Below are 24,653 nucleotides of genomic sequence, written 5' to 3'. Positions count from 1 at the left end.
CCATGTGCCAAGGATTAAGATGGATTCTTCTTTGTGCTTCTGCCTTCTTCCTCCAAATGCTGAAAGAAATGGAGTTTGGCTTCCCAGCATACACCCGTTTGAGAGTGCAGGCTGATGAGTAAATGGATTGGGTCAGCTTCAAACAATAGAATTGGTATTTGTCTCTCTGGCCACTACATGAGGCTAGAGAGCAACAACAGTATATAAAAGTTATATGCTGGGGCATTACACTAGATGTGCAATTTTGAGCAAGAAAGTAATTGTTTTTGACATGACACAGTAATACTGACTTCCATAGCCATCTAACAGAACAAAATAAAAAAATCATGAATAGGATATTTATTTTGTCATATATATTAAGCCAGTTCCTTAGTAAAATATGTCATTGACAAGATGTTTTTGATTTGTCACTTCTGTCAGCACAGCAACATTAATATTACAAATACATAGAGCATGTGGGATCCATAAAGTAAGCTTGTCACTCTATCAGCAATCAATTGCCTGTTCTCCCATTCTGATTTTTATTTGATCAAGTTCAGTCTTCCATTGTTTTCCTTGCTTACAGGCACCTTACAGTTTAGAAAGTTCAGCAGCAATCCTTAGGGAATTTGTTTTTATGCTTTATTTGGTTGTGAATCGCCAAATAAAGGAGCTTCAAGAGTAATTAGAACAATGCAGAGCATTTGTATTAATTACGTGGAAACTAAGTTTAAATCTGTTTAAATCTGTTCTGTATCTGTATATGTCAATATATTTTAATATTTTTATTTGATTCTCGTTGGAGAAAATGCAATGTAAATAAAAGAGTTTATTTAGCTCAGAATCAAAAGCACTGTAATTAGAGCAGAATAACATCAAGGAACAAGTTGATACATCATCATATCTGTTCCTGAAGATAGCAGAAGAGATGAACAAGAGACACCAAGCAGAGTTCAGTGCTCAATGAATTTGTTGGCATTTTATGTATGATTAAATTTAACTTTTAAGGGTGGGGGGAACAATCCTAAGACTTTTATCTTTCTGTTTACATCACTAGTTCTATTTAAACATCCAAAACATTATTTTGGATGGTAACCCCACTTTCTTTGGCAGTACCATGCTTCAGAATTTCTTAGAGGCAGTCAGTGATAGCACCTGATCCCGAAATATTATACCATATTTCAGAATGAGAGATAAGAAATAGCAACATTCACCCCTTAACTGTGCAGAAAGATAGCTCTCAACACATAGCAATGTAAGGCAAGTGCCAAAAACGCATCTTAAATAAAATAATACTCTCATATTAACTGTCTTGATTATAATAAACGATCAGGGCAGAAGATATCCAAAAAACGATTGACCTCAGAAAAGAAAACAAGAGCCTCTTCTTTCAGTCTAGTTTAGTTTAGTTAGATCACTCAAATTCCAACATGCTGTTTTAAACTTTGCACTGAGTAACTCTGTAACTAAGTGGCCTTCTTATTAGAAATCGCAGGATTGTATAAACAAAACAAAGTCCAGAAAGGGGAAATGTAATAAGGACTGAGCAAAGGCTCTTCGGCAGAAGCAAGGATTATCAGGAACGCAAACACATGAAGACGGTGGTTTGGTAGGCCTACGTTTAAAAAGCTGCTTGTGTTTGCTAGGCCATGGGATATACTCTAGGAGTGTTTCTGAGCAAGGTGCCTGGCTGGTTTCTTTTCACTGGAATCTTCCTGCCCGTAACTTTACTTCTGTTACTGCTCATTGCCTACCTCCGGATCAAGCTGAAAGAAGGTAAGTCAGTCACCATTGCGGGAGTCTGAAAGGTGAGCAAGAAGCAGTGGTGGGTTGCTCCTGGTTCTGTCAGGTTCTTGCGAACCAGTAGTAAAGTGGAGGGAGGCTCCACCCACCTGCCCGGATGTCATAATGGATGATATGCGCATGCACAGAAGCGCGCGCACGCTCCCATTGCAAACCGGTAGTAAAGGTAAGTAGAACCTACCCCTGGCAAGAAGGCAGCAATATCATAATATAGAAGGCTTTGCTATAAAGTTATATATCAATTACGACCGAATAGTTCAAATTGCCTGTTTGAAATGCTAAATATCCACTATCTTACTTGTAGTTATGCTGAATACATTCCAACATAGAGTAGCTGTTCTGATAAGGTATGCTGATACATACAATGCCTTCATACCTGACTGCTGGGACTCGTGGTTGGAATTGATGGAAGTTGAAAGAGTGTTTGGTGAAAAAAATAGTTTATCCATCTTCAGACATGGGGTGAAATGTACTTACCTTTCCTATCGGTTTGCTGATGTGCACGTGCCGCGCGCGCCGTCATCTGCGCATGCGCAGATGGTCAAAACCGGGACGTGATGATGTCCTGTTTTTTGGGGGGGCTCCCACTGCCAGTGCTATTGGTTCACCGAACTACCCGCCACTGGTGCTACCGGCTCCCACGAGCCGGATAGAGCCAGCAGCATTTCACCTCTGCCTCAAACTATCTTTTTCGAACCCTTCACCTCATGTCCACTTTGTGTTTCGAGATCTACAGAAAGAATTTGACTATCATAATGTGCAAAGTGTTTTTCTGAGATGTGAAAGTCATTATTTCTTTCATGTGTTTCTATTCTATGCTTCATCTTAGCCCCTAAAGCCAAAAAGTAATCTAATCACAACTGTTCCCATTGTTTAAGATGGGAACTATGATAGACATATTATAATTCTATTTATCATAGGCATTGTGGAACTTTTATCTAAGCTGCCTCCAATGCACTAATAAAAATGTTTTCTTTAATAAGTTAAATATTCAAGTTATATTTTATCGGAAGGGTTCTCTACTTAATTGTGTCAAATTGGCCTTCTTGGCACTCAACACCTGCAAAATATTTTTATTCTTTTCAGTGAACAAGCAATTGTCTCTGGCCAATAATCCGACAGATGCTGTCCTCCAGTACTATGCCAAATGCAGCAAATTGAGGAATTCAAAAAGAAAGCAAGATCATCAGTAAGAAGATGACAATTTCTTTAGAGAATGTCACTTTGGATGATAGGTTCAACTTCAGCTATTTACTGGAAAAATTCAACTGCAGCTTACTGTTATTTAAAACCCAGGAAAGATATTCCATTGATGTGGATAAGAAAAAGATAAAAAAGAAACCATTATTTAAAATGACTTTTAGTTATTTTGCTTCTTCTGATGCGGCCACAGCTTTTTGAACCTAATTCAGAAAATAGCTTCATGTTCTCTCAGGGGGAAAAATAAAACTTCTCACAAGATAGGAGCATTCGAGTTTTATTCTGTTTTTCCGTATTTTGAAATATTTGCAATTGTGGTAAGAAATAGAAATAAATGAAATGTTTTTATACAGCATAAACTGCTCTTATATTAAACGCTAAGAGATGACAATAAAAAAATAAATACATCAAACACTGCTGCTTTCTTCTGTCTGATGCTTTAGTCTTTATCTTGCTTAGGTCTAATGAATTGATTTTGGCTTTTGTTGCAAAGTATTGACTTTCCTGGTTACATGGACTTTGTGGTAGAGCTTTTTTTAATACAAATACAAATACTTGCTGTCATTGGGGGGTTGGGGAGGAAGCAAATATTTCTCCTCCAAATCAGTTCTTGCAGCTCAGGCAGTTGTGACTCAGTTGGATACTTCTGATAAAAAGGAAACTATACAAGTTGTTGATTTACAGAATTATTGAGTCTACATAAACTACAGAAAATTTATGAGAGTCAGTGTAATGTATTAGCCCGAATATTGGAGTAGTAAGAGGTATGGGTTTAAAATCTCACAAACTAAGCAGCCAAAGGGACTATTACATGATGAGAATGGCCAGTCACAAACTGTTAAAAGGGGAAATTCTTGATTACTTTACGTCAGGCATGTCAAACTGGCGGCCTGCAGGCCGGATGCATCACGCACAGGCCACACCCACTCCAGCTCCGCAAAGGCAAGAAATGTCACGATACACCATTTGACGTGAGCGAGTTTGACACCTGTGCTTTACATCTTTTCCATTTCTTTTTTTGATTTAATTGAAAGACTTATCCCCAAAAGGAAGTGGATCACAAAGCCCAGCAAGCACAAAAGCAATTCAGCTACCAACCTTAATTTAAATTATGAGAACCAACAAAATAATGGTCCATGGGTTTTAAATATTTTGCTAAATACATAACTAAGGGGACTCATTTTTCAAGCCAGAGCATCTGAAATTAAAAACAATGGATTTCAACAGCAGGAGCTTCCATAGGATCTACCACATTCATCAAAATGATGACAGTCATTTTATGCTGTCACCATACAAGTTGCTCCATTTTTCTCCATGCAAAGTGACAACATGACACAGTGTTCACACAGAAGCATTGGAACTTGCACTGTATCAGCATAGCATTATTTTCATCATTTGCATACTCTGCCTTGGATGCCAGCAAGTAATAGTTGAGGCATCAGCAAAGAAGAGTCGGAATAGAGTATGGATATGTAGAGAATCAGGGCCTATTTTTTGTCTTAGGGCACAGGTGTCAAACTCACAGCATCACGTTGCTGTCACGTGACATTTCACAACTTTTTTCCCCTTCGTGGAGCTGGGGTGGGCATGGCCTGTATGTGAGGCATCCGGCCTGTGGGCCGGCAGTTTGACACCCATCTTAGGGGGAATTCTTACCAATCCTAAGTGGGCTTGCTTTCTAATCAGGGAATGTGTGTTGCTAACCCAGTAAACTCAGTAACCTCACATAAGGTAGGCTCCAAGGCCTTTTTTGCAGCTCAAGACCACCTCCAAGAATTACCTTGAGATAAGAGAGTGGCCTACAAATTTTATAAATAAATACTGTATTTTTCGGAGTATAAGACACACCTTTCCCCCCCAAAAGGGGGTGAAAATTTAGGTGCGTCTTATACACTGCATGTAGCCCCGCCCACCCACTGGCCCCCACCCTTTGGCCTCTGCCTCGCAGCAGTTACCTCCTTGAGCAAACAGCAAGAAAAAACAGCTCCTTTCAGCTTCAGCACAGCCTAATTAGCACAAGTTGATTGGATCGGCCTCCCGACTCTCAGCTGATTTGCTCTCAGCTGTTTTGCGCAGGGCTCTGCTGCTTGCTGCAAAGAGGTAAATTGCTGGAGCAGATTTTTTTTCCCTTGTGCTAATCAAGCTATGCTGAAAATGAAAATGAAAGTAAAGCAGGCTGTTTGCTGCAACGAGGCAAAATTGCTCAGAGGCAGAGACAGAGGGAGATTTCTTTTTCTTCTTTTCCTCACCAAAAAAGGTAGGTGCGTCTTATACTCCGGTGCGTCTTATACTCTGAAAAATACGGTAAGTTACTACTAGTAACTATTGATGTATTTTCCTGTCATTTTGAGGATGTAGATACACGAAAATTCTGGTCTGAAAATAAACTTCATTTTAAAAAAGATATATATTTGTTATTATAGTTTCAGGTTTTTTTTAAAAAAAAACCCAATAATTACTGAAAAAGAACAGGAAAAATGCTTACCACCTTTGCATTATCATTCCACCAACTGCAGCTCTTAGATCCACAAAATTGTTAGATTTATCACAAAGCTGAACAAATGATGTATAGCCTTGAGTGTTTTGGAAGAAATCCTTTTCAATCTGGGTTATGGCCTGGTTTGGGACTGGCTAGCCTGATAGATGACTTATTGTTGGAGAGAAAGAAGGGAGAAAGAAAGGTAATTTTACTCTACTGATTTGCTTTGTATCTCAGCAGCTTTTGATAGTGTATACTACACTATTTCCTGGACCATCTGTGCGAGTTGGGAATTGTGAAAGAATTATGCTAGATGGATTCCAATCCTATTTGAAAGGAAATTTTCAGAGAAGAGCATTTTTTGACCATGTCTCTGCTCCCTGACTGCTGAGATGCCATAATGTTCTATTTTGCTCTCAGTGCAGTTTAATATCTACATGAAGTATAAGGGAACAGACATCAGCAACAGAATTCTGCAGTAGCATCCTATGCAGACTATCTGGCATACAGGTTAAACTCTGTTGAAGTAAGTGCACTGGCTAACAATTAGCTACCAAACCAGGTTTACCTTGGGCATGTAAACAGTCTCTTGAGAGATCACTTGAGAGATCATTTCCCCCAGTAGAGTCCTGCACAATCAGTAAGATTAACAAAAGGCAATCTGCTACATTTGCTGTGATTTAGAGCCTACAATCTTGTAGTCTCTTGTCCTCTTTGTAGTAGTACCATCTGTATAGATTACTTCCCTTGGTATCCGTGAGGTGCTTATTACTATTTAATAATTTTAATTCTAGTATTTGTACATTGCTTTAAAACTAGGGAGTATCCAGGTTAAAAATCATCCTAAAAACTCATTCTGAGTACTGTAAATGTAAGAATGCAGGACATAGGGTTCTAGAATTTAGCAAAGTGAATTCATGGTTCACTGCAGCCTGTTTTAAGCAACCAAAACACAGGTTATATCCCTGAGTGTGACTGCTTGGAAAACATTGGAATACAATTGAGAATATACTAGAAAACGCAAGATGGGGAAGTAGAATCCAGTCAGTCAGTGCAGTGTGGGGACCAGTTCATGAATTACTGATGTCAGATGTATATATTAGATTAAAAAATTAAAGGGAGAAGATATTTAAGAGAATTTAAAAGATTTTATTTTGTTTTATTAATAACAGGTTTGTTTTGAAGGTAGCTCATGTCAGAATTTGAAAATAAAGCCACTGGATATACTGGAACATTTGGTTATTCTTTGGAGGATTCTTTACAATGAGTAAGAAGCTACTGTTAATAACAGAGTTTGGAGAAACACATGGCTCAGAATAATGTAGGGCAGTGTTTCTCAACCTTGGAAGCTTGAAGATGGGTGGACTTCAACTCCCAGAATCCCCCAGCCAGCGCTGCTGGCTGGGGGATTCTGGGAATTGAAGTCTACCCATCTTCAAGCTACCAAGGTTGAGAAACACTGATGTAGGGAGTAAAGAGAAGGACCTATACTGTCCCTGAACTTGTTTAACTTACACTGATTATAAGAATAGTGGTGTGGGAGAGCGGGCTGCTCAAATTGCCAGCACCTGTGTTGCTTCTGGCCCTTCTCTTTAAGCCCTTTCCTGTGTGACTGCACAGCAGTTGCCTATAAAAGCTTTGCTGTGAAACAGCTGAGGGTGTGTGCTGAGAGGAGTGGCGGAAGGGGGAGAAATGTTTGTGTGTGGAAGTGAAGAAGCAGCTGCAGCCAGAAAGGGATGTTTCCAATAGCAATACTCACAATGAGTAGGAATAGCAGCAGTAATAGGAAGAGTGGGGAAGAGTGAGTAGTGACTATAGTAGTATGTGAATGCTTGTGTGTGTTGTCTAGGGACCTGTGCTGTTGTTGGCTGTCTTGTGGCTTGAGCACACCTAATTGTGTGTAGTTTTTTTTAAAAAAAAATCCTATGACAAAGTAGTGGCAGTGGTGGCATGTCCCAAAAGGCGTGGGATGCAGTGGTGAAATCCAAATTTTTTTACTACCAGTTCTGTGGGTGTGGCTTGGTGGGCATGGCAGGGGAAGGATACTGCAAAATCTCTATTCCCACTCCACTCCAGGGGAAGGATACTGCAAAATCTCCATTCCCACCCCATTCTGGGGCCAGCCAGAGGTGGTATTTGCGGGTTCTCCGAACTACTCAAAATTTCCGCTACCGGTTCTTCAGAACCTGTCAGAACCTGCTGGATTTCACGCCTGGTGGGATGGGATATCCAAACCTTAGCTGCAAAAGGAAGTGAGATTGGCCCTTGCAGAGTTCAGACTTTACAGGGAACAGCCAACAATCCTGGCTGCAGAAACTGGACCTCTCACTAGAACCTGCACCAAACAGGAATGGAAAAAGTAGAAGGGGCAGGTTCTTCCTTAAAAGAGATAATTATTTTGGTAGAGACAGATATCTACCCTAGCCAAAGAAAAGGTAGACCAGGCAGAAAAATGGCTAACCTCAGATATCATTGCAGGAATGTTGAGACAACAGCAAGTGAAAAGGCCCTTTTAAAAAGAAAGCTTTTGAAGGGAGACTGAAAATACAGGCTGGAATGGGAAGAGTGAAAGGGAGGCAAGGAGGGAAGAGTGTCCACTCACCAGGATGGGGGGGGGGAACATTCACCTCATCTCTAGGGTTTTCAGAACATACAAAAAAGAGAGATGGTCCCAAAGATATCAAAATCCCTAGGTTAACAGAAGAGGAAGATACAGAAAGCTTTGTCATGCTTGAAAGAGTTACTACCTCTTCTAAATGGACTGTGAATGAATGGGTGGCCAGATTAGCCCTATGTTTATCAGGAAATGCTCTCTTTTAACAGTCTTTCAACCAGGGGAGTAATGTATAGGATTGCTTCTTTAATATGATAATCCAAGTATTATATAACTCCTTACACCTATAGGCAGAGGATTAGGAACTACACAGATGACGAACAGGAAGAGATTCATGTATTGTGGGGAAGATGGGAAGACCTAGGTAGGAAATAGTTGAGGCCAGAAGAAAGAAGCAAAGAAAAATTGGGAGAAGTAATTTTAAAACAGTTTCTACATGTACTCCCTACCAAAATGAGATTTTGGGTGCAAGACCACCACCCAGAAACAGGTCAAAGGGCAGCAAAAAAATCAGAAGAGGTTTGGAAGACATAGCAGAAAGAACAAGAAAGCTTGTTTCAGAAAGTAGGAAGAATTAAGATCTGGAAAGGTTAAAGGAGAAAGGTCTAAAAAAGCCTTTAGCCCCTACTCAAATGAAAGGAAGGCCTTTGATAAAAGATTACTTTTAATGATGAGGTCTGTATATTTTTGTTTTTAAATTGGCTGTACACTGCCCCGAGTCCTTCAGGAGAAGGGCGGTATATAAATAAAATTAACATTAACAACATTAACATTAACCCAAGCTGTGTGTGAAGCCAATATTGAAATGGCCTAATTTTAACCAACCCTTTGTCCTACAAATAGACATATCTAACGGGTTTAGGCATAGTGCTCACCATAAATCATGAAGGGATGGACAATCCTGTAATTTATCTCTCAAAGAAGCTCCTCCCAAGAGAACAAAAATACAGCACCATTGAAAAAAGAAGCCTGTGCACTAAAATGGGCAATCAATACTCTACGTGTATATTTATGGGGTTGGGAAGTCATTGTAATACCCATCAACCACTTACTTGGCTGCAACAAATGGAAGATACCAATTCACAGCTAACCCAAATGGTGTCTCACATTACAACCTTGCCAGTTCAGTATCGTATATCAAGATATGGACAGCAAAATGTCATCGCTGATTTCCTACCATGGCATAGAAAAGACACAGAAATAAATGGCATTAGCCCCATTAAAAACACAGGGTTTTTTTTTATTATTATTAAAAGAGATGAGGTATGTGGTAGGGTGTTTAAACAGTTTCTGTGCTGCTTCTGTCTCTTTTCTTTAAGCCTCCTCCCCAGTGTCAGCACGACAGATGCCTATAAAAGCTATGCTGTGAAACAGCTGAGAATGTTGGGAAGAGGTGTTTGTTGGAAGTAAAGAGGCCAGAAAGAGATGTTTTCTCTAGCAGTATTTATGAGGAGTAGGAATAGCAGAAGAGCGAGTAGTATTGAGTAATAGTATGTGTGTTGTCTAGGGAGCTGTGCTGCTCTGAGTTGTTTGTTTCTTGAGCCGACCAAGCTAGGTTTAGTTTAAAAGAAACTGACAGGCAGAATTGAAACTTGGAATCAAATTTGGAGGTTAGACACTAATGAAATATGCAGAGTATGCTATTTTATTATCTGAAAATAAAAATGATTCAGAAGAGCTCATTGTGAAAGTAAAAATGGGAAATGAAAAATCTGGGCTAATATTAAATAACAAGACAACAATTGTCAACCAGCATGCTTAGTGAACCCACAATGAAGAAAACAGACACTTATGAGGTTTTTTTTGTGTTCAGCAACAAAAATGGGTATAAAGCATTAAAAATGAGGTTAGTCCTAGGGAAGAACGCAATTTACAAATTTAAACAAGGTAATGAAGGCTAAGGACATTGCCATGACAACAAAAATCAGAGTAATTAAAGCAATGGCTTTTCCAGTAGCTGTACAGTATATGGCTGTTGAGTAATAAGATACATGTCTTTAAATTATGGCTTTTAGAGTCTGTTAAGTCAATTGCTAACAGAGCAATGGATTGGGAGAAACATATTTTGGTAATGTGATATCAGCAGGTGATAATTAGAAAAAGATATTTTCCAAATATCCTTTGAGGGAAGCATAAAAAGGAAAGGGAAATAGATAAAATTTGAGTGGACCAAAGACATTATTGGAATGTCACTGAAAAAGATGTCGATCATCACATGGGACAGGACTGACGCAGTTGGCAATCACCAAGTTCTGACTCAAAAGTTTGTCACTCATAAACAAGCCGTGTTCTTTCATTACTTCATTATTTGAATTGTATTTCTTAGAATTGCTCCCACCTATAATCTGAATTAATGTAGCCCACTTGTTTCAATGAACTAATAAATTCTTCATAGTTCTTCTTTAGTCATCAGTTATTTTGTTTATAAAAATAACTTTCATGGAAACAAATGGTATAAATACTACGTAACACTAACTGTAAAACATCAATATTTTCAACAGGCACGCTGCATGTTTGAGATCTGAGAATGGAAATCAGAGGTAGAGTGTCGCCGACACACTAGTGACATTTCAGTCCAAATCTTTTGGTTTTTGGAAAAGCTGACAAGAGCCACAAAGGTGATAGAGTGGACCATAACTCCATTTCCCCACTTTTAAGTGATCCTCTGAGAGTCAGAAACATATTTTCTCTAAATATTAGAAAGGACAAAAGCAAAGCATTTGAGATATGTATTTAAGTATGTAAGAATATGTTCCTATGAAGTTTTTTTTTAATCCCAACACAACATCAACACTAAGTTATGTTGATAGGTTTACATTATTTTTAATGTCAAATATTAAAAGCAGAGAAACATTTAGAGAATAAAGAAACTTTATTTTATAACAGTATTATGCAAGCAAAATATCACTTAATACAACTTCAAGCTGCTATAAATTTAATATGGCATCTTAACTATACAGTTCATATGGTGAACAATGGAGAAAAATGGATATAGTCAACAGGTTTTCATAGAGACCTCCTCAGTAGCAGGCACCACTGATAATGGGCCTAAGGCCACACCCTTGGTTCCTTCTGGTCCTCAAAACCTGTTCCTATTATTAGGCAAGCTACTTAAACAATAACTGCTCAACAAATGTCAGTTATAACAGGAGTTAATGAGTTTTTATTAGAGCTGGGCAGCACTTAAGATTCAAAGACAAAAAGGCACTTCAAAGAGTCCAAGAGAGAGACCGTCTATGGTGCTGGACTGCAACTCTTTAAGTGAGATATGTCTATTCCTGGGATCGCACAGACAAACCTATGGAAAAATCTTGCTTTGTTTAAGGAGTTGCAGAGAGATATTCTGCATGCTGCTTTCAGCGTGTGCTCTGAAACACTTTCTGCATTTGAATCAGAAGCGCTGCCAGCCCTGGTTTTTTTAGGCAAAGCAACCTTTTTCTGCAGATGCATTTATATAATGGGAGTATCTGACATTTAGCATACTAAGAGGAAAGCGTTAAGTTTTAAGCTGCCTAAATTTGCTGGAAGGACAGAGCAAAGTCCTTCCAACTGTGGAATGTTGCAGACCCCTATAGGTCTCTCTCTCTGAAGGGCCTGGCTGAGGACAGTGAAGTGCAAACAAAAGGCTACTTGAACAGTGGTTGGTCAGTAGAAATTTTTTTTTTTTTATAACTAAAACATCACTTCTATATGATATCAGCACCAGTTCCCTCAAAAAATAGGAGATCATCAGAATAAACAATTTTTTTTATATAGGAATCTATATAAAATCATACAGATTTTACTTTCCCTGCCAAGCTATAAGAACATTTTGTATTTTTTAATAAAAAGAATATTTTTCTTGTATTGTTTGATATTTATCTGAAAAAGTAAAATTTTTCCAGTTAAGTCTTTGAGACATTTTTGAAAAGTCTATATCTAAATTAGTCAGGGTTCCTTTTCCCTGCATATTAAAATTGCTTAAGTAAACAGTGCTTTCTAAATATTTTTGCTTATTTTCATGCAAACAAGAAATCAGTTATACAAAAATAGCAGGGAATTGAACACAAAAAAATTTTTCTATACCTCATTTAAAAAAAAATCCAAGAATGTTAAAAATCGGTTATAAAAACAAAGACATACATTAAAAACTGTAAGGTTGGTAATTCGGTCTAGAGAAGTTTGGTCCCTGTGGTGAGGCTTGGTGAATTCAGTGAAAGACTGGCTGGGATATCAACTTGGAATTATTTAAGTTCTTCATAGTCTCAAAGCATTCTTCAGAAATCTAAAGAAGCAAGCAATTTAATACAATTATTGTTATAAATCTTAAACTATATTAAAACATTTTTTACTAAATTGCCTTTTTTCCTCTTTTGAAAACAGTTTTCCTTTCCAAGGCCTCATGCTATATTTTTCCAATAAATTTCGGACTCTAATTGGTCCAACCACCATTGAACTGGAGATGGACAGAACCTGCTACTTTATTCTATAATTATAAATAGCAGTATTATACTTAAGAGTGTAGAACCTAAAACCCATCTATTGTTAAAAGTCCTCTTTAGATAACTCCTACTTTTGGAAATATCTCCTGTTTGTTTTATTTATTTTTAAAATTATTTGCTGCCAATCTGGCCTCAAGTTACTAAAGCAACCACTAGTCAAATGGTAAATTTCTTCTCATCACCAATGTATCACAAAATAGAATATAGGATATGAAAATTAAAATCACTAGGTATAACATAATTTTTAAGGTAGGCATGCCCAGTTCTGCCTGACTTAAAGTCAGAGACAAAGTCAGGTATTACATGTTACTACCTCTTTCCACATCTGGGTAATTTTGGAAAAGCTGTGGTGGGAACAGAGAGACTTGATTTCTGCCAATCTAGACCACAAATTGCTTTGAAATCTGGGAATCTCTCAAGGTGCTGTCATACTAATCCACAATTCTAAGGACAGGAATATAATGGATACTTCCCTGACATCCAAATATAGTTGTGACTTCAAGGCAGGATCAAGAGCTTTTTACTACTTAATTTATAGTAAAATCATTAATCAAAATAGGATGCAAGAGGTAATGCTTTGCCTCTGTTATGCAGAAAATTGGTAATAATTTTTTTTAGTATTATCTACATTAAAATTCAAGGCTTGCAATTTAGAAAACACAGAGTTAGCATAAAGCTCCACGTTTCCATCAAGATCACTGGTAACGCTGGAATACAGTATACTGTTCTTATACTGTTCTAGCTTATGAATATTCAATTTGATATGTCAAAATTATTTGAAAATCCATATTATTAATTCACTTAAAGCATTTACATGCCATTTAAAAAAGGCATGTTGTTGACTCTAATAATGCAAAACTTTCTTACCACACATTGGATTTTTTTTTTTAAATGTTGAATACCATCTGAAGGTTAGTTCCAAAAGTTTACGAGCTATGTGATAAATAGTCATACACAGGAAAACCTGCCTAGTTATTATTAAAAAGGCCTGTGTGGCTTTCACATGAAGGATAATGCTTTCTAAGAGCTGTGTTATTTAGGACGATGGTAAAAACATGATTCTTTCATCAGAAGTTTGTTGATTATTCTAATGATCATTTTAAACTGATTATTTTTACATTTTTTTTGTTGCTGTGAATGCTGGAGTAAACACACAAAGTATTATGATATAAATAATGTGTCTATGATACACATATATATAGTTTAAGTAGGATTTAAATCTTCCTGGATAAAGAAAACAAAAAATACTATAAGTTGGAACAGAAGATTGCATGATATCTTCATGGACAAATATTTAATATACCACCAGGTGGCATCAAATATTTTGATAGTATTCTCAATAGACAGGGTTTTTTTGCCATTTCTCCATGTTTTAATACTGAAAACTGCCTCCATACCTTTTCCCTTTTTCTGTCCTGTATGCGTTTCCTGAACCATTCTTTCTTTCTTTTTTTTTTTTTTTAAAGAAGGAAAAATACAATCACTGCAAAATCAGAAGATCCATTTACCTACCATAAGGAGTATGCAAGTTGAGGTTTTCATATGGCTGGTATCAACAATCAGCACTTCTAAAGCGGTTGTGAAGAATTTTTCCTACAACTGTTATATCAAACAATTGCTGTATACATTATGGGCTGAAGATTCATACCTTAATGGCCTTCCTCTTCAAGTTCACTCTCCTTATGCACCACTACTCTTGTTACAGACATGTCAGGGTGCTGCTCTTTGGCTTCCTTAATGGCTTGTGCCAATGCCTGCAATGCCAGAAAAATGGACTAATTATATGGCAAATTAAAGTTAACAGAGTTTAATGTGTAATGGCTAGCAAAGCTTTAATGCTTATCTTCCTGGAACAATTTAAATTAAATATTAAACTAAGCATATCATTCCCGTAATAAAACAACCAACTGTAGAACAAAAAAAACTTTGAAAGTGTTATATTGAAAGCTATAAATACAGTACATTTATAAATTTGCTGAATGATATCAAATGTTTTAAAGTATTAAAAATTGTACTTTCCAATATGCCTTGTTCTAATGTTTACCCTATTTTCCCTACTTGAGCTGATCTACAATCTCAGACTAATGAAATACAGTTTAGCAAACAAATGGCAATTGGAAGAGTTAAATGTTTTTTTCTTGTTCATCATTTCTACTCTATAATTTTGTCCTTCTCTCTCCAATTTGTGCTAAAGTGGTAAACTGCAGAATTTGGAAAATGTGTTCCAGAACACTAGACAATAATTTGACTCTAAAATTTTACTTGTTGGTGTGGAAAAGGTCAGCAATCTCCACATAAACCCTAACCCTAAGCCAAAATTAATAACTACTTTCTATATATAGTTACCCTAAACTTCAGCTGAAAAAAATGCAAAAACAAACCCTAAGGAACAGCTCAAAGAAATATACGGACGGATATTTTTTTTCTCTGCCTGACATTTCTTTAGCAGTAAATTTTTCAGAATGTATGGAAACAAAAAGAATACAACTGTATAAATAATGATTCCTATTTAAAGGTCTATCCCAGAAACAATGACCGGCATACTATTGAAAAAAGCACCCATGTGTTTTACACACACACACACACACACACACACACACACACACGCGCGCGCACACGCACACACACACACACACACAAAATAAACATTTATGGATTAAATTCATACAAATCCATAGGTCCAACGGTAAAATTACTTTATGATGTCATAATTTTATAGACTCCTAAATAGAGATGATAATTTTAAATGTTATTAAAACAAACATGTCTGACTTTTTCAAATTCCCCAGCCATACTGAGCATGTGTTGGGAATGATATCCCTCAGATCTAAAGCTAAGCAGTTCTGCCATTTCATTTCAAGCTTCAAGAAGAGATTGAACTTGTCACATACATCCAAATGTCAGATTAAATTTATTTGGAGGCCTTGATACATTACCATTAAGAAGTTAAAATTAAATCCTGGTTACATTTATTTATGAAGAGTTTGATAAGGACATGCTATGAGTTTAATGAACATTCATGAATTTTTGTTTTTCTTTTATCTACAATAATCAATATTTTTGTAAATAAAGCATTTTGCAAGTTAAATATTTTAACTATTGTTCATGTTATCATAAGTTCCAATTCTTATACCTTATATGTATTCTTAAATCTTCCTTTCCTCCATATATAATTCCTTCATTATAAGCATTCATTTTGTCTCACCTGATCATGATCAAGATCTGCATCTCCCGTGATAACAATACGCTTTTCGATTCTGGTTTCTGACACACCACCTTTTACCATCTACAGGTTTCACCAGAAAAGGTTTATTTAATGCTATAAAGCTGTGAATTTACTTGACAAATATTGCAATGAAAAAGATATTTAACAGAAATCTATCTGTGCAAAATTAAAAGCGCTACAACACACACTTCAAATGCCGTTGGGAGTAAAGCTAATGCATTGTCACTTCTAGATTAATATTCCTGCTATCTAAAACTGTTTCTGCTACAAGTGCATTTTATTGATAACTGCAGTCATTCCTAACCTCTCTTCAGCACACCCTCCTCTGAATGCATCATATTAGGGAAAAAGATGGCTAGAGAACTGTTAATGGTATGCTAAAATGTCCAGGTGAAAAAGGGTTTGGAACCATTTTGATATTTTACCAGCCTATCATTTAAAAAGCAGAATTAAAAATGTGAATTAAAATAGTTCTTGTCTAGAAAATTTAATTGTGCCAAAATCGGGGCATCCAACACTTCTGTCTTCACTAGCCAAATAATAATAGGCTTCATAGATGAAGAGATAAAAATAGGTTTTTGCCGCCATCCCATCAACTTGTGGCTATTTGTTTGATCACTGGCTTCATTTGATTCATATTTTTATCAAAGACAGAGGAGGGAAGGGGAATTCTGTTAAAAGGTGAGCTTGAAACCCTTTCTGAGATGGAAACCCATAAAATAGGGACAGATTGGGCTCTTGAGCTATATATACCATTCATTCCCTATGCCAGATTAGAAAAAGCTTTTTTCTACCAGTTGCCTAGCTTTTATTAAGTTATTTGGAAATTAACATTTTCTAGAAAGTTCAGAAACAAATAGTGGGGGTTGGGGGGGAGGCAAAAAAAATTAATCTTCTCTACTTTAAGATAGTCAGCAAAGTTCCACCATTGCAGAGCTTTTGGAATACTCTTCTGTAAATTCTTGATTGGCTGCAACTTTTACAGTATTTTTATCAACTAATCTAAAGGAGCATGGCGGCTCACATAGGATGCTGGGTTGGAGGTTAGCAAGCCTGAGTTCAAGACCCGAATGCTGCTGTGGGGCAGATGAGCTCCTGTCCTTCCCTCCAACTCCTGCCAGGGACAGGAAAGCCTCCAACTGGGCATCCTCCAGGCAATGCTGATGTCATTGGCTAATTCTTTCAACCCCACAAGTGCCATGGTGCTTCTGATATGAGCGTGATACAATCAACTTGCTCTGTTGCTCATTAAATATTATTTCACTTTTTATTTCTGACACAGGTCCATACTTTTATTAAGTTAATATATTATTTTGTATGTTACTTAAATAATTTTATTGAGCAGTATCTATAGAAATATTTGCTAAAATACTAAAAAAAGGAAACACTTTAGCAAGAACTATGTTTCTTAGCATACAGTAACATACAAAACTATAAAGAACCTTACAAAGCTAGTATTCATGCATGAGAAGCCAACTACACAACCCATCTCTAACCAAGCCAATTACTATTGAAATAAATATTCTTTATGGAAGCATAAACGTATCACAGTGAGCAAAAATGCTTATATAAATGATTACTGGCTTCATGCATTCTCTTATAATAGCATATTAAAGCAACTTTGATGCTTTATTTACATGAACATGCAAATATGGCTTCCAACTCCAGTTAGGAAAAGAACAAGGACCATTACGAACTGAGATGCCCCCAAAGCAGGAGGAATCAAATAGAAGCAATTAAACTTGTTCATATAACCCAGAATTATAAAGCTCAGAGACTCAGAAAAAAAACTGAGTGACAAAAAACTTCAACACTCTAAATTATTTCTTTTCTCCTACCTTAGTAATATGTGTGGTTGTGGTAGTAGAGACAGATTCTGATGTGATTGTCTGCGCACTCAACAACATACCAGCATCACCACCATCATCAAACTACATAGGCAAGAAGAGCACATACTGATTAAAAATTAAATAAAAACACAAATTTATGATTTTTTTAAAAGCAGAATCAATCTGGTAAGAAATCAAATGCTGCCTGTCATCAACTAGATTGTATTCAAGCACAGTGTCTGCTTATATCCTGATTATGAAAGAAATGCCATTTCTTCTTTGTGACCTGAGTAGTAAACAGTATAATCTTCGGATAGAAAAATATCCAATTCCAATCCTTTTCAATTTGTGACGCCTAAGATATCAATGTGTAGTTGATTTATTTCATCTTTCATTATGTTGAGCTTTCCCATGTTTGTGCTTCTTCTATTTCATGATTGCTCAATAGTTCTCTTTGCAGAGAATTCAGGTATTATTTCCTGTTAGGCAAAATCAGTGATTAGCTATCCCGAAGACTTGAATCCATCAGTGTCATTGAACAACACAAATACTCTAAAATACCGTCAACAGATACTCCTGGCATACACTCTGGACATTTTTTGTGCATGTTTTCTCAGGAACATCCCACCACTACCACTACCACCACAATGAGGCAGCATACCAGGATCTAGAGGAGGAATGATTCTATAGAAGAGTTCAATTTATCAAGGAACAGAACAAATATGTCTTGTGCTGAGGATATACAAAGAGGGAAGCGCTTATAGAGAGTAATGTAATGTAAAAGATAGGCTGGTGACAGGGCTTACAGACAGGACAGTAATGTTGCAAATGTACTAGGCATCCCGATTTGTTTAGACAGGCTAATGTACAGTGTATGGAAGAAATCAGTAAATGTGATATAACTTATTCTGTCATCTATATCGGATCAAAAGCTATTATTTCTCTCAAACATTTGGGAAGTATATGGAAAGAAAGCCATGATTGTTGTGATCACGATTGTTGTGATTTCTATCTTCTTAAATTCTTATCTAGATAGGCAAGGCAGCATGATTGCTTTCATTAAATGTAGCTGTTTTAATTTAAATATCTGTACCTGAGGAGATTCATAGGTGATCGTTTTAGTCTCTGTCTGAACAATTGGGACTTCTTTGGTGGATATTTCAGTTCTTTGTGAAGCATCTGAAATCGTCACCATCTCAGTTTTAATAAGTGGAGGCTAGTGTTCAGAAAATACAGAAGGCTATATTCAAAAGTCATGAAACAGTGAAGTATACAGTATATAGATTACAATCAAACTTGACACGAGAAAATAATGGTTATTGTAAAGATATCTTCAATTTTTAAAAGTCAAATCTTAACACCAGGTGCACAATCCGGACAAACAATAGTATCAATAACCTACCTATAAAGCATTTGCAAACTATATTAGTAGATATTCCATTCTATATTAATGGATAATGTTATCTTATTAAGGAAAAAAGATGTCCAAGTTCTTTAAATATACAACTCCAAAAATACCTTAAACAAGAATGAAGAACAGAATAAATCAGGCATTGTTTGGCTTTTCAATATACCAGTAATGCCTGACCAGGGATGGTCAAGTAAAATCTACTAAAGATGACATTCAGTTATGAATCTATGCTGCTTAATCCCTGCACCTCCATATACTCAGATTTAGCCGATTGGCACTATTGTTTTTTTGACAAGAATGCTCACTACATCTATTATGTGTAATACGATACTTTAAGTTGTTTTACTCCCTATCATTCACTATAATTTGACTGTATATTTTGGACTCAGAAAACTTTGATTTATCACCTATTGTAATAAAGTCATTACGGATCTGCTAAATGATATAAAATAATGAGAAGTGTAAATGCAAACAGCAATAATCTGATAATTATCACATCAATGATGCTTTATGAAGCACAAATATCCATGTACGAGTGAAGTGACATTGTGCCAAGCTTTAAACAGTAACTTTTCACAAATGTTTAGAAAATTTTGTGTTTTAAGAGATAAATATAATATTAAACATGCTGGCTGTTTTTGCCATACACCTTATAAAGCTTCATATTTTGTCATGAAAGATCAATCAACTAAATGTTTGAAGACTCATAAAGCATGCAAACCGAAGAGGAACACGAGTAACTTAAAAAAAGAAAAAAAAAGATGATATAATCCCAAACAAATTCCTTCTGAGAGAAATGAAAAATTTGACTCGCCCAATCTGCAATATTATGAAATCTGAATAAGATAGAGAAGAAGAAAGGCAGAAATATTTGACCCTATGATGAAGACACCTCTGGGTCACTTCCTCTTCTACCATTTACCTCTGAGCAACAAATTAATTGTGGTGAAACATCAATGTCAATATGCAATGCTTCTCCATTTAGTTTGGGTAGATCTTCCTCCTTTTCTTCTTTCAGGTCTTCATCATCCAATCTTCTTAACTTTTCTGATGTGTTTATGGAAGCTTCATTTGTTTGGACCAGAGCTTCAGTCAACTGCTTGTGCTCAATTGCTGTTTGAATTGGACTGACTTCTTCTGAAAATTTAACACAAACTTCTGCTGTTGAGCTCTGTTCTTCCTCTTTGGTAGTTTCATTTTCTTCCAATTCTTCTTTTATAGTATCTTGTATAATCTGCTGGTGTGGCTGATACTCTCCTACTTCATCTTCACTTTCACTACTGCTGCTATTGGATGACAGTGATGAAGAGTCTTTTTTTGCTAGATGTTCCATCTTCTGACTTTCCCCACCACCACAGACAAATGGCATTTTCCCCCTGTTGGTATCATCTGTGACTATTGTCTCTGCTATCCCAACCTCTGCCTGTTTCTTCTCCACTATGTCCAGAGTCTCATGTGAACTCTGCACAAAACAAATGGGTGAGAAAAAACAAAAAGTAGAACACATGAATAAACAAAATAACGAACATAAAACTAAAGGATAGGTGGGTCAGGTCATATGAAGAGCAAAGATGACTTGCAATTGTTAAATGAAAAAAACACAATAACAAATAAAGAAAAGACAAAAGAAGATTTTGAAATGTAAAAGCTCAATGGACTATGGCAATTTATTAGAACCTTAATAGTCCTGCTGGTTCCAATGGAAGGTTCTTCTGTTTGGAAAGTAAATTTCTGTGAAACAAAAAAGCAATTGGAAGAGATATAAATACATTTTACACTCAACTGACACAAACATCTGCCTTTACATTTTACAACAGCAGAGAGGGGTTGACTATACATTCATACATTTATGGGGCAACTTCGTTAGATCACAAACAAGAACATTGAAAATATATATAAAAAAACTTGGGCTGTTGATTCTGCCAGGGCTTCATTATGGGTTATGTTAAACACCAATATAAAATCTCTCTCTCTCTCTCTCTCTCTCTCTCTCTCTCTCTCTCTCTCTCTCTCTCTCTCTCTCTCGCTCTCTCTCGCTCTCACACACACACACACACACACACACACACACACACACACACACACACACAAATAGTGGTATTAAAATACTATTTCTCTCATAAATAACAAAAGCCAAACCATCCAAGCTAATGCTAACCAGTACAGACTTCATTCAGTCAAATCAAAGAATTGTTCATAAATTTCATACATGTACACACAGTATTAGTTTCTAGTTAACTGATAGGGACTTCTGACTATGTTGCTACAACTACCAAAATATTCATATTTCAGTGAAAGTAACAAGACTTCCTAAATTAATATAATGTAGAAACTATAGAGCTAATGTAGCTCTAAAGAAATGTGAAATTTGTCCATAACAATACTGCATCAGGTGAAATTTATAATAGAAGCATAAAGCAATATGACTAGAGCATAATAATGATTTCCTGCTATACAGAAACTGACATTAATTGTTAACATTAACATCTTTTATGACCTATGCCACAGGTCATACGGTATAGACAAATTAGTTAATAGAGCTTAAAAGCTAAATGATATAGAGATATGAGCAAATAGAAAAATTGCATTTTTGTTCAATCTAGCACAGCATGTGTGACATAATAGGGAATTTTGGTTTTAACAAGTATAAAATTTGATATAGTTGACGTTTATGGTTTTTTTCAAGGCATTATATGTGTGTGTGTATATCTATGTATACACACAAATAGTGAAAAAGAATTTTTAAGATCTACCTCCAAGAAACAGATTTCTGGTAAAATATTTTACATTACTATTCTTTGCTCTACAAAACATATTGCATTTAATATTTCATTAGATTTTTTTAAAAAAATAATAATGTAAGTGCCTGTTGTCTAGTCATCTATTCTCAAGGCATTTGGGGAGGTAACTCTGAAATAGCATTGATGGAAAAAGCCCACCATGCAAATGTATTCAGCATATTTTGGTTCCCATTGAACATTTAGGCTTTTCAAAGTAATTTCAGCTTACATATCTTTTAAAATATGATAGGACATTGAATTTATTGGACATAAGCATTTATCTGACATGTTAAAAATTGCCCATCCACCCATCCACAACTCTATGTTTTGAATTGGGAAAAGGAAATGTGTAAGAGCACCTCAGGTAATAGCTGAGAGATGGATGAGGCAGAGTGTTTTTCAGAAGGTACATTATCTTTCCCAACAGCGCCCTCTGCTGTCCACGAGAAAGCTGAAGTGAAGGCAGATTTCATGCTAGTGGAAAACCCCTCTTTACTAAATAAAATGGATGCTATCTCCTCTTCTAGGCTCTAGACAAGTTAGAAAGTGGAAATCAACAAATTAACACTAGAAGACAGAAGTCAGCTGAAAGAAAGAAAAAGACAAAGAAACGGAAATAAAAGGGAAAGATCATGCAAGAAGAGAAATACATAGAATGGTATATTCAAATGTGTTTTCCTAAAGATAGAAATTATTTTACTTCTATACAAAAATATATTTTAAAGTTAATTCAATATTTGCCATTGCTTTTAATCCTCTTCTATTTTTAAAACTATAAATTTCAAACCAAAGCACCCTGACATGGCATGTCCATTAAAATTTGATCACATTTTCAATTCCCCCATCTACATATTAGTTGAATTTGTTTAATAAATTTACTCTCATTGTAATATTAATACTACAGTAGGTTCAACAATGAATGTGTGTAATAAACTTGCATAATCAATATGAACCAAATGATTTTATTCTGCTTACTTCTGCAGTTTTACTTAAAATTTTTACCGTTTTGCATATATGTACAACACCTCAATATGGAAGATGGACAGTAAGCTGGAGTTAGTTTGTAACACGAATACAGTTGAACTAATGCTAAGTTTTGATAGTCTCTTTAATTATTTTTGAATAAAAAGATTTGCATATATAAAAGAACAAGTTGGATCAAATAGGAGCATTTATCAAACAACTGTAGTCTGTTTCAAAGTACAGCAAAAAAAGTACCTTAAGATATTTGGATAGTCCTTGAAAGAAAGAATTACAGTTTCTGAAGGGGGGGGGGTAAAACCACAATTTTCTTTAAAAAAATATTTAAGTACTACAAAACATATAACTTCTTTTGTAAAGCTTTAACTTCATTTTCTTGTTAAGGCTGGAAAAGGTCTACATTTACATTTATTGATTAAACTTAGTATATTTGCCATACACCAAAATTTCTCAGTATGTCTAATAGTGATATGTTTAAAATTAAAGTATATCTTGATCAAGACTATATTACAGCATCTTAACATTGCTCTAACAGGTTATTGTAATATTTACTTTTCCTGAAAAGATCCTGTGCTTTCAAATAGGCAAAAGCAATATGAAATAATTACTGATGTTGCCTCACTTTAATATGCCCCATTTATTTGTGTTTGTGTGTGTGTGCGTGTGCGTGCATGCATGCATACAATTAGTGTCTCTCTCTCTCTCTCTCTCTCTCTCTCTCTCTCTCTCTCTCTCTCTCTCTCTCTCTCTCTCTCTCTCTCACACACACACACACACACACACACACACACACTTTATAGCAATAGCAATGATAAAATTCAGGAATAATATTGATCAAATGTGTTATTTATTTATTTATTTATTAAAATTTTATGCCGTCCATCTTCCCTATAAGGTAACTCTGGGAGGCCTACAAGTAAAAAATAATGAACATATTAAAACATTAAAACTACATAGATTAAGATTTTAAAAACGATACTGAAACCAGAACTAAGGATAGACAAGATGTAGCATAAGAAACTGAAATAGGAACATTGTCCAACTACATATAACATATAACATTCATGTGCATAGAGTAAAAGACAAGAAAAAGAAAAGAGTGAATTAGAAGCAGATCCTTCAGTTTGTAAACTTTATAGATTTTAGGTAAACTAAGTAAATCTGTTTAAATATGACACATTTTAATACTACAAATAAATTCTAGCCTATGTGAATGAAAATGTATATGAAGGCTAACACTAGTATAGTTATCTCATTAAATGGGTGCCATTAAATGAACTACTACAACATTAGAATTATATTCACTTTCTGCTCAGTAATTTGGTATGTACCCAGATGAAGAAATATAGAACATTATTATTAAGGAAATCCAGATTACTGGAGTTTATGTAATTTTTGCAAAATTATTCCATCACATATATTCTATCACATATGCTGTGCTAGGCAATAGTGGATGAAAATGCTGTTCAGAATACCAAAGATAGTTCATCAAGGACTTTGAGTTTGGGGAAAAAAACAAGTATTCTTCAAACTTAAAAGAACTGCCACTGTGCTGGGGATAGCTTGTTAAAGTTTAAATTGAATATCTACTTAGGAAATTGCTATCTGCAGCTAGAGGGGGGAAAAACAAGACATTGAACAATTAAGTACAGTAATAACAACAGATAACAAGGCCCCAGATGCTTAGAAGTATAGGAATAAAAGATTGTAGGCAGCCTCATTTACCATTCCTTTGTGCTCTTCTGTCAACCAGTAGACCCTTTAGTCCATTCCTATTCCACTGAAGGCATATTCCCATTGCTCTTAGTTTACATTCATTGTGGGAAATTTGTATTCTTTTTTCCAAATCAACATGGAAGAAGAGAGTCAA

At 35.8% G+C, this 24,653-nt stretch overlaps 1 protein-coding gene across 4 annotated transcripts in view; it reads right to left on the bottom strand.

Moving 5' to 3' along the window:
• Positions 1-10,945: 10,945 nt before the first annotated feature.
• EPB41L2 (erythrocyte membrane protein band 4.1 like 2) overlaps positions 10,946-24,653 on the bottom strand; it is a 92,884-nt gene continuing 79,176 nt past the window's right edge. For 2 of the 4 annotated variants that reach the window (XM_070932716.1, XM_070932718.1), the window contains 7 exons: positions 20,700-20,753; positions 19,945-20,484; positions 18,705-18,827; positions 17,621-17,713; positions 15,762-15,842; positions 14,205-14,310; positions 10,946-12,339 (listed from right to left, as the gene is read on the bottom strand). In XM_070932716.1, coding sequence (XP_070788817.1) covers positions 14,206-14,310; positions 15,762-15,842; positions 17,621-17,713; positions 18,705-18,827; positions 19,945-20,484; positions 20,700-20,753 — 996 coding nt within the window. In that variant the 3' untranslated portion in view covers positions 10,946-12,339; position 14,205. The remainder of the gene's footprint in view (positions 12,340-14,204; positions 14,311-15,761; positions 15,843-17,620; positions 17,714-18,704; positions 18,828-19,944; positions 20,485-20,699; positions 20,754-24,653) is intronic. The other 2 variants (XM_070932717.1, XM_070932719.1) reach the window with 1 other exon arrangement.

Source organism: Pituophis catenifer, unplaced genomic scaffold (genome assembly GCF_029215685.1).
Source record: "Pituophis catenifer annectens isolate HBS135680 unplaced genomic scaffold, rPitCat1.0.hap2 SCAF_1, whole genome shotgun sequence".
Taxonomy (NCBI): Eukaryota; Metazoa; Chordata; class Lepidosauria; order Squamata; family Colubridae; genus Pituophis; species Pituophis catenifer.
This window is presented reverse-complemented; position numbering and strand designations above follow the sequence as displayed.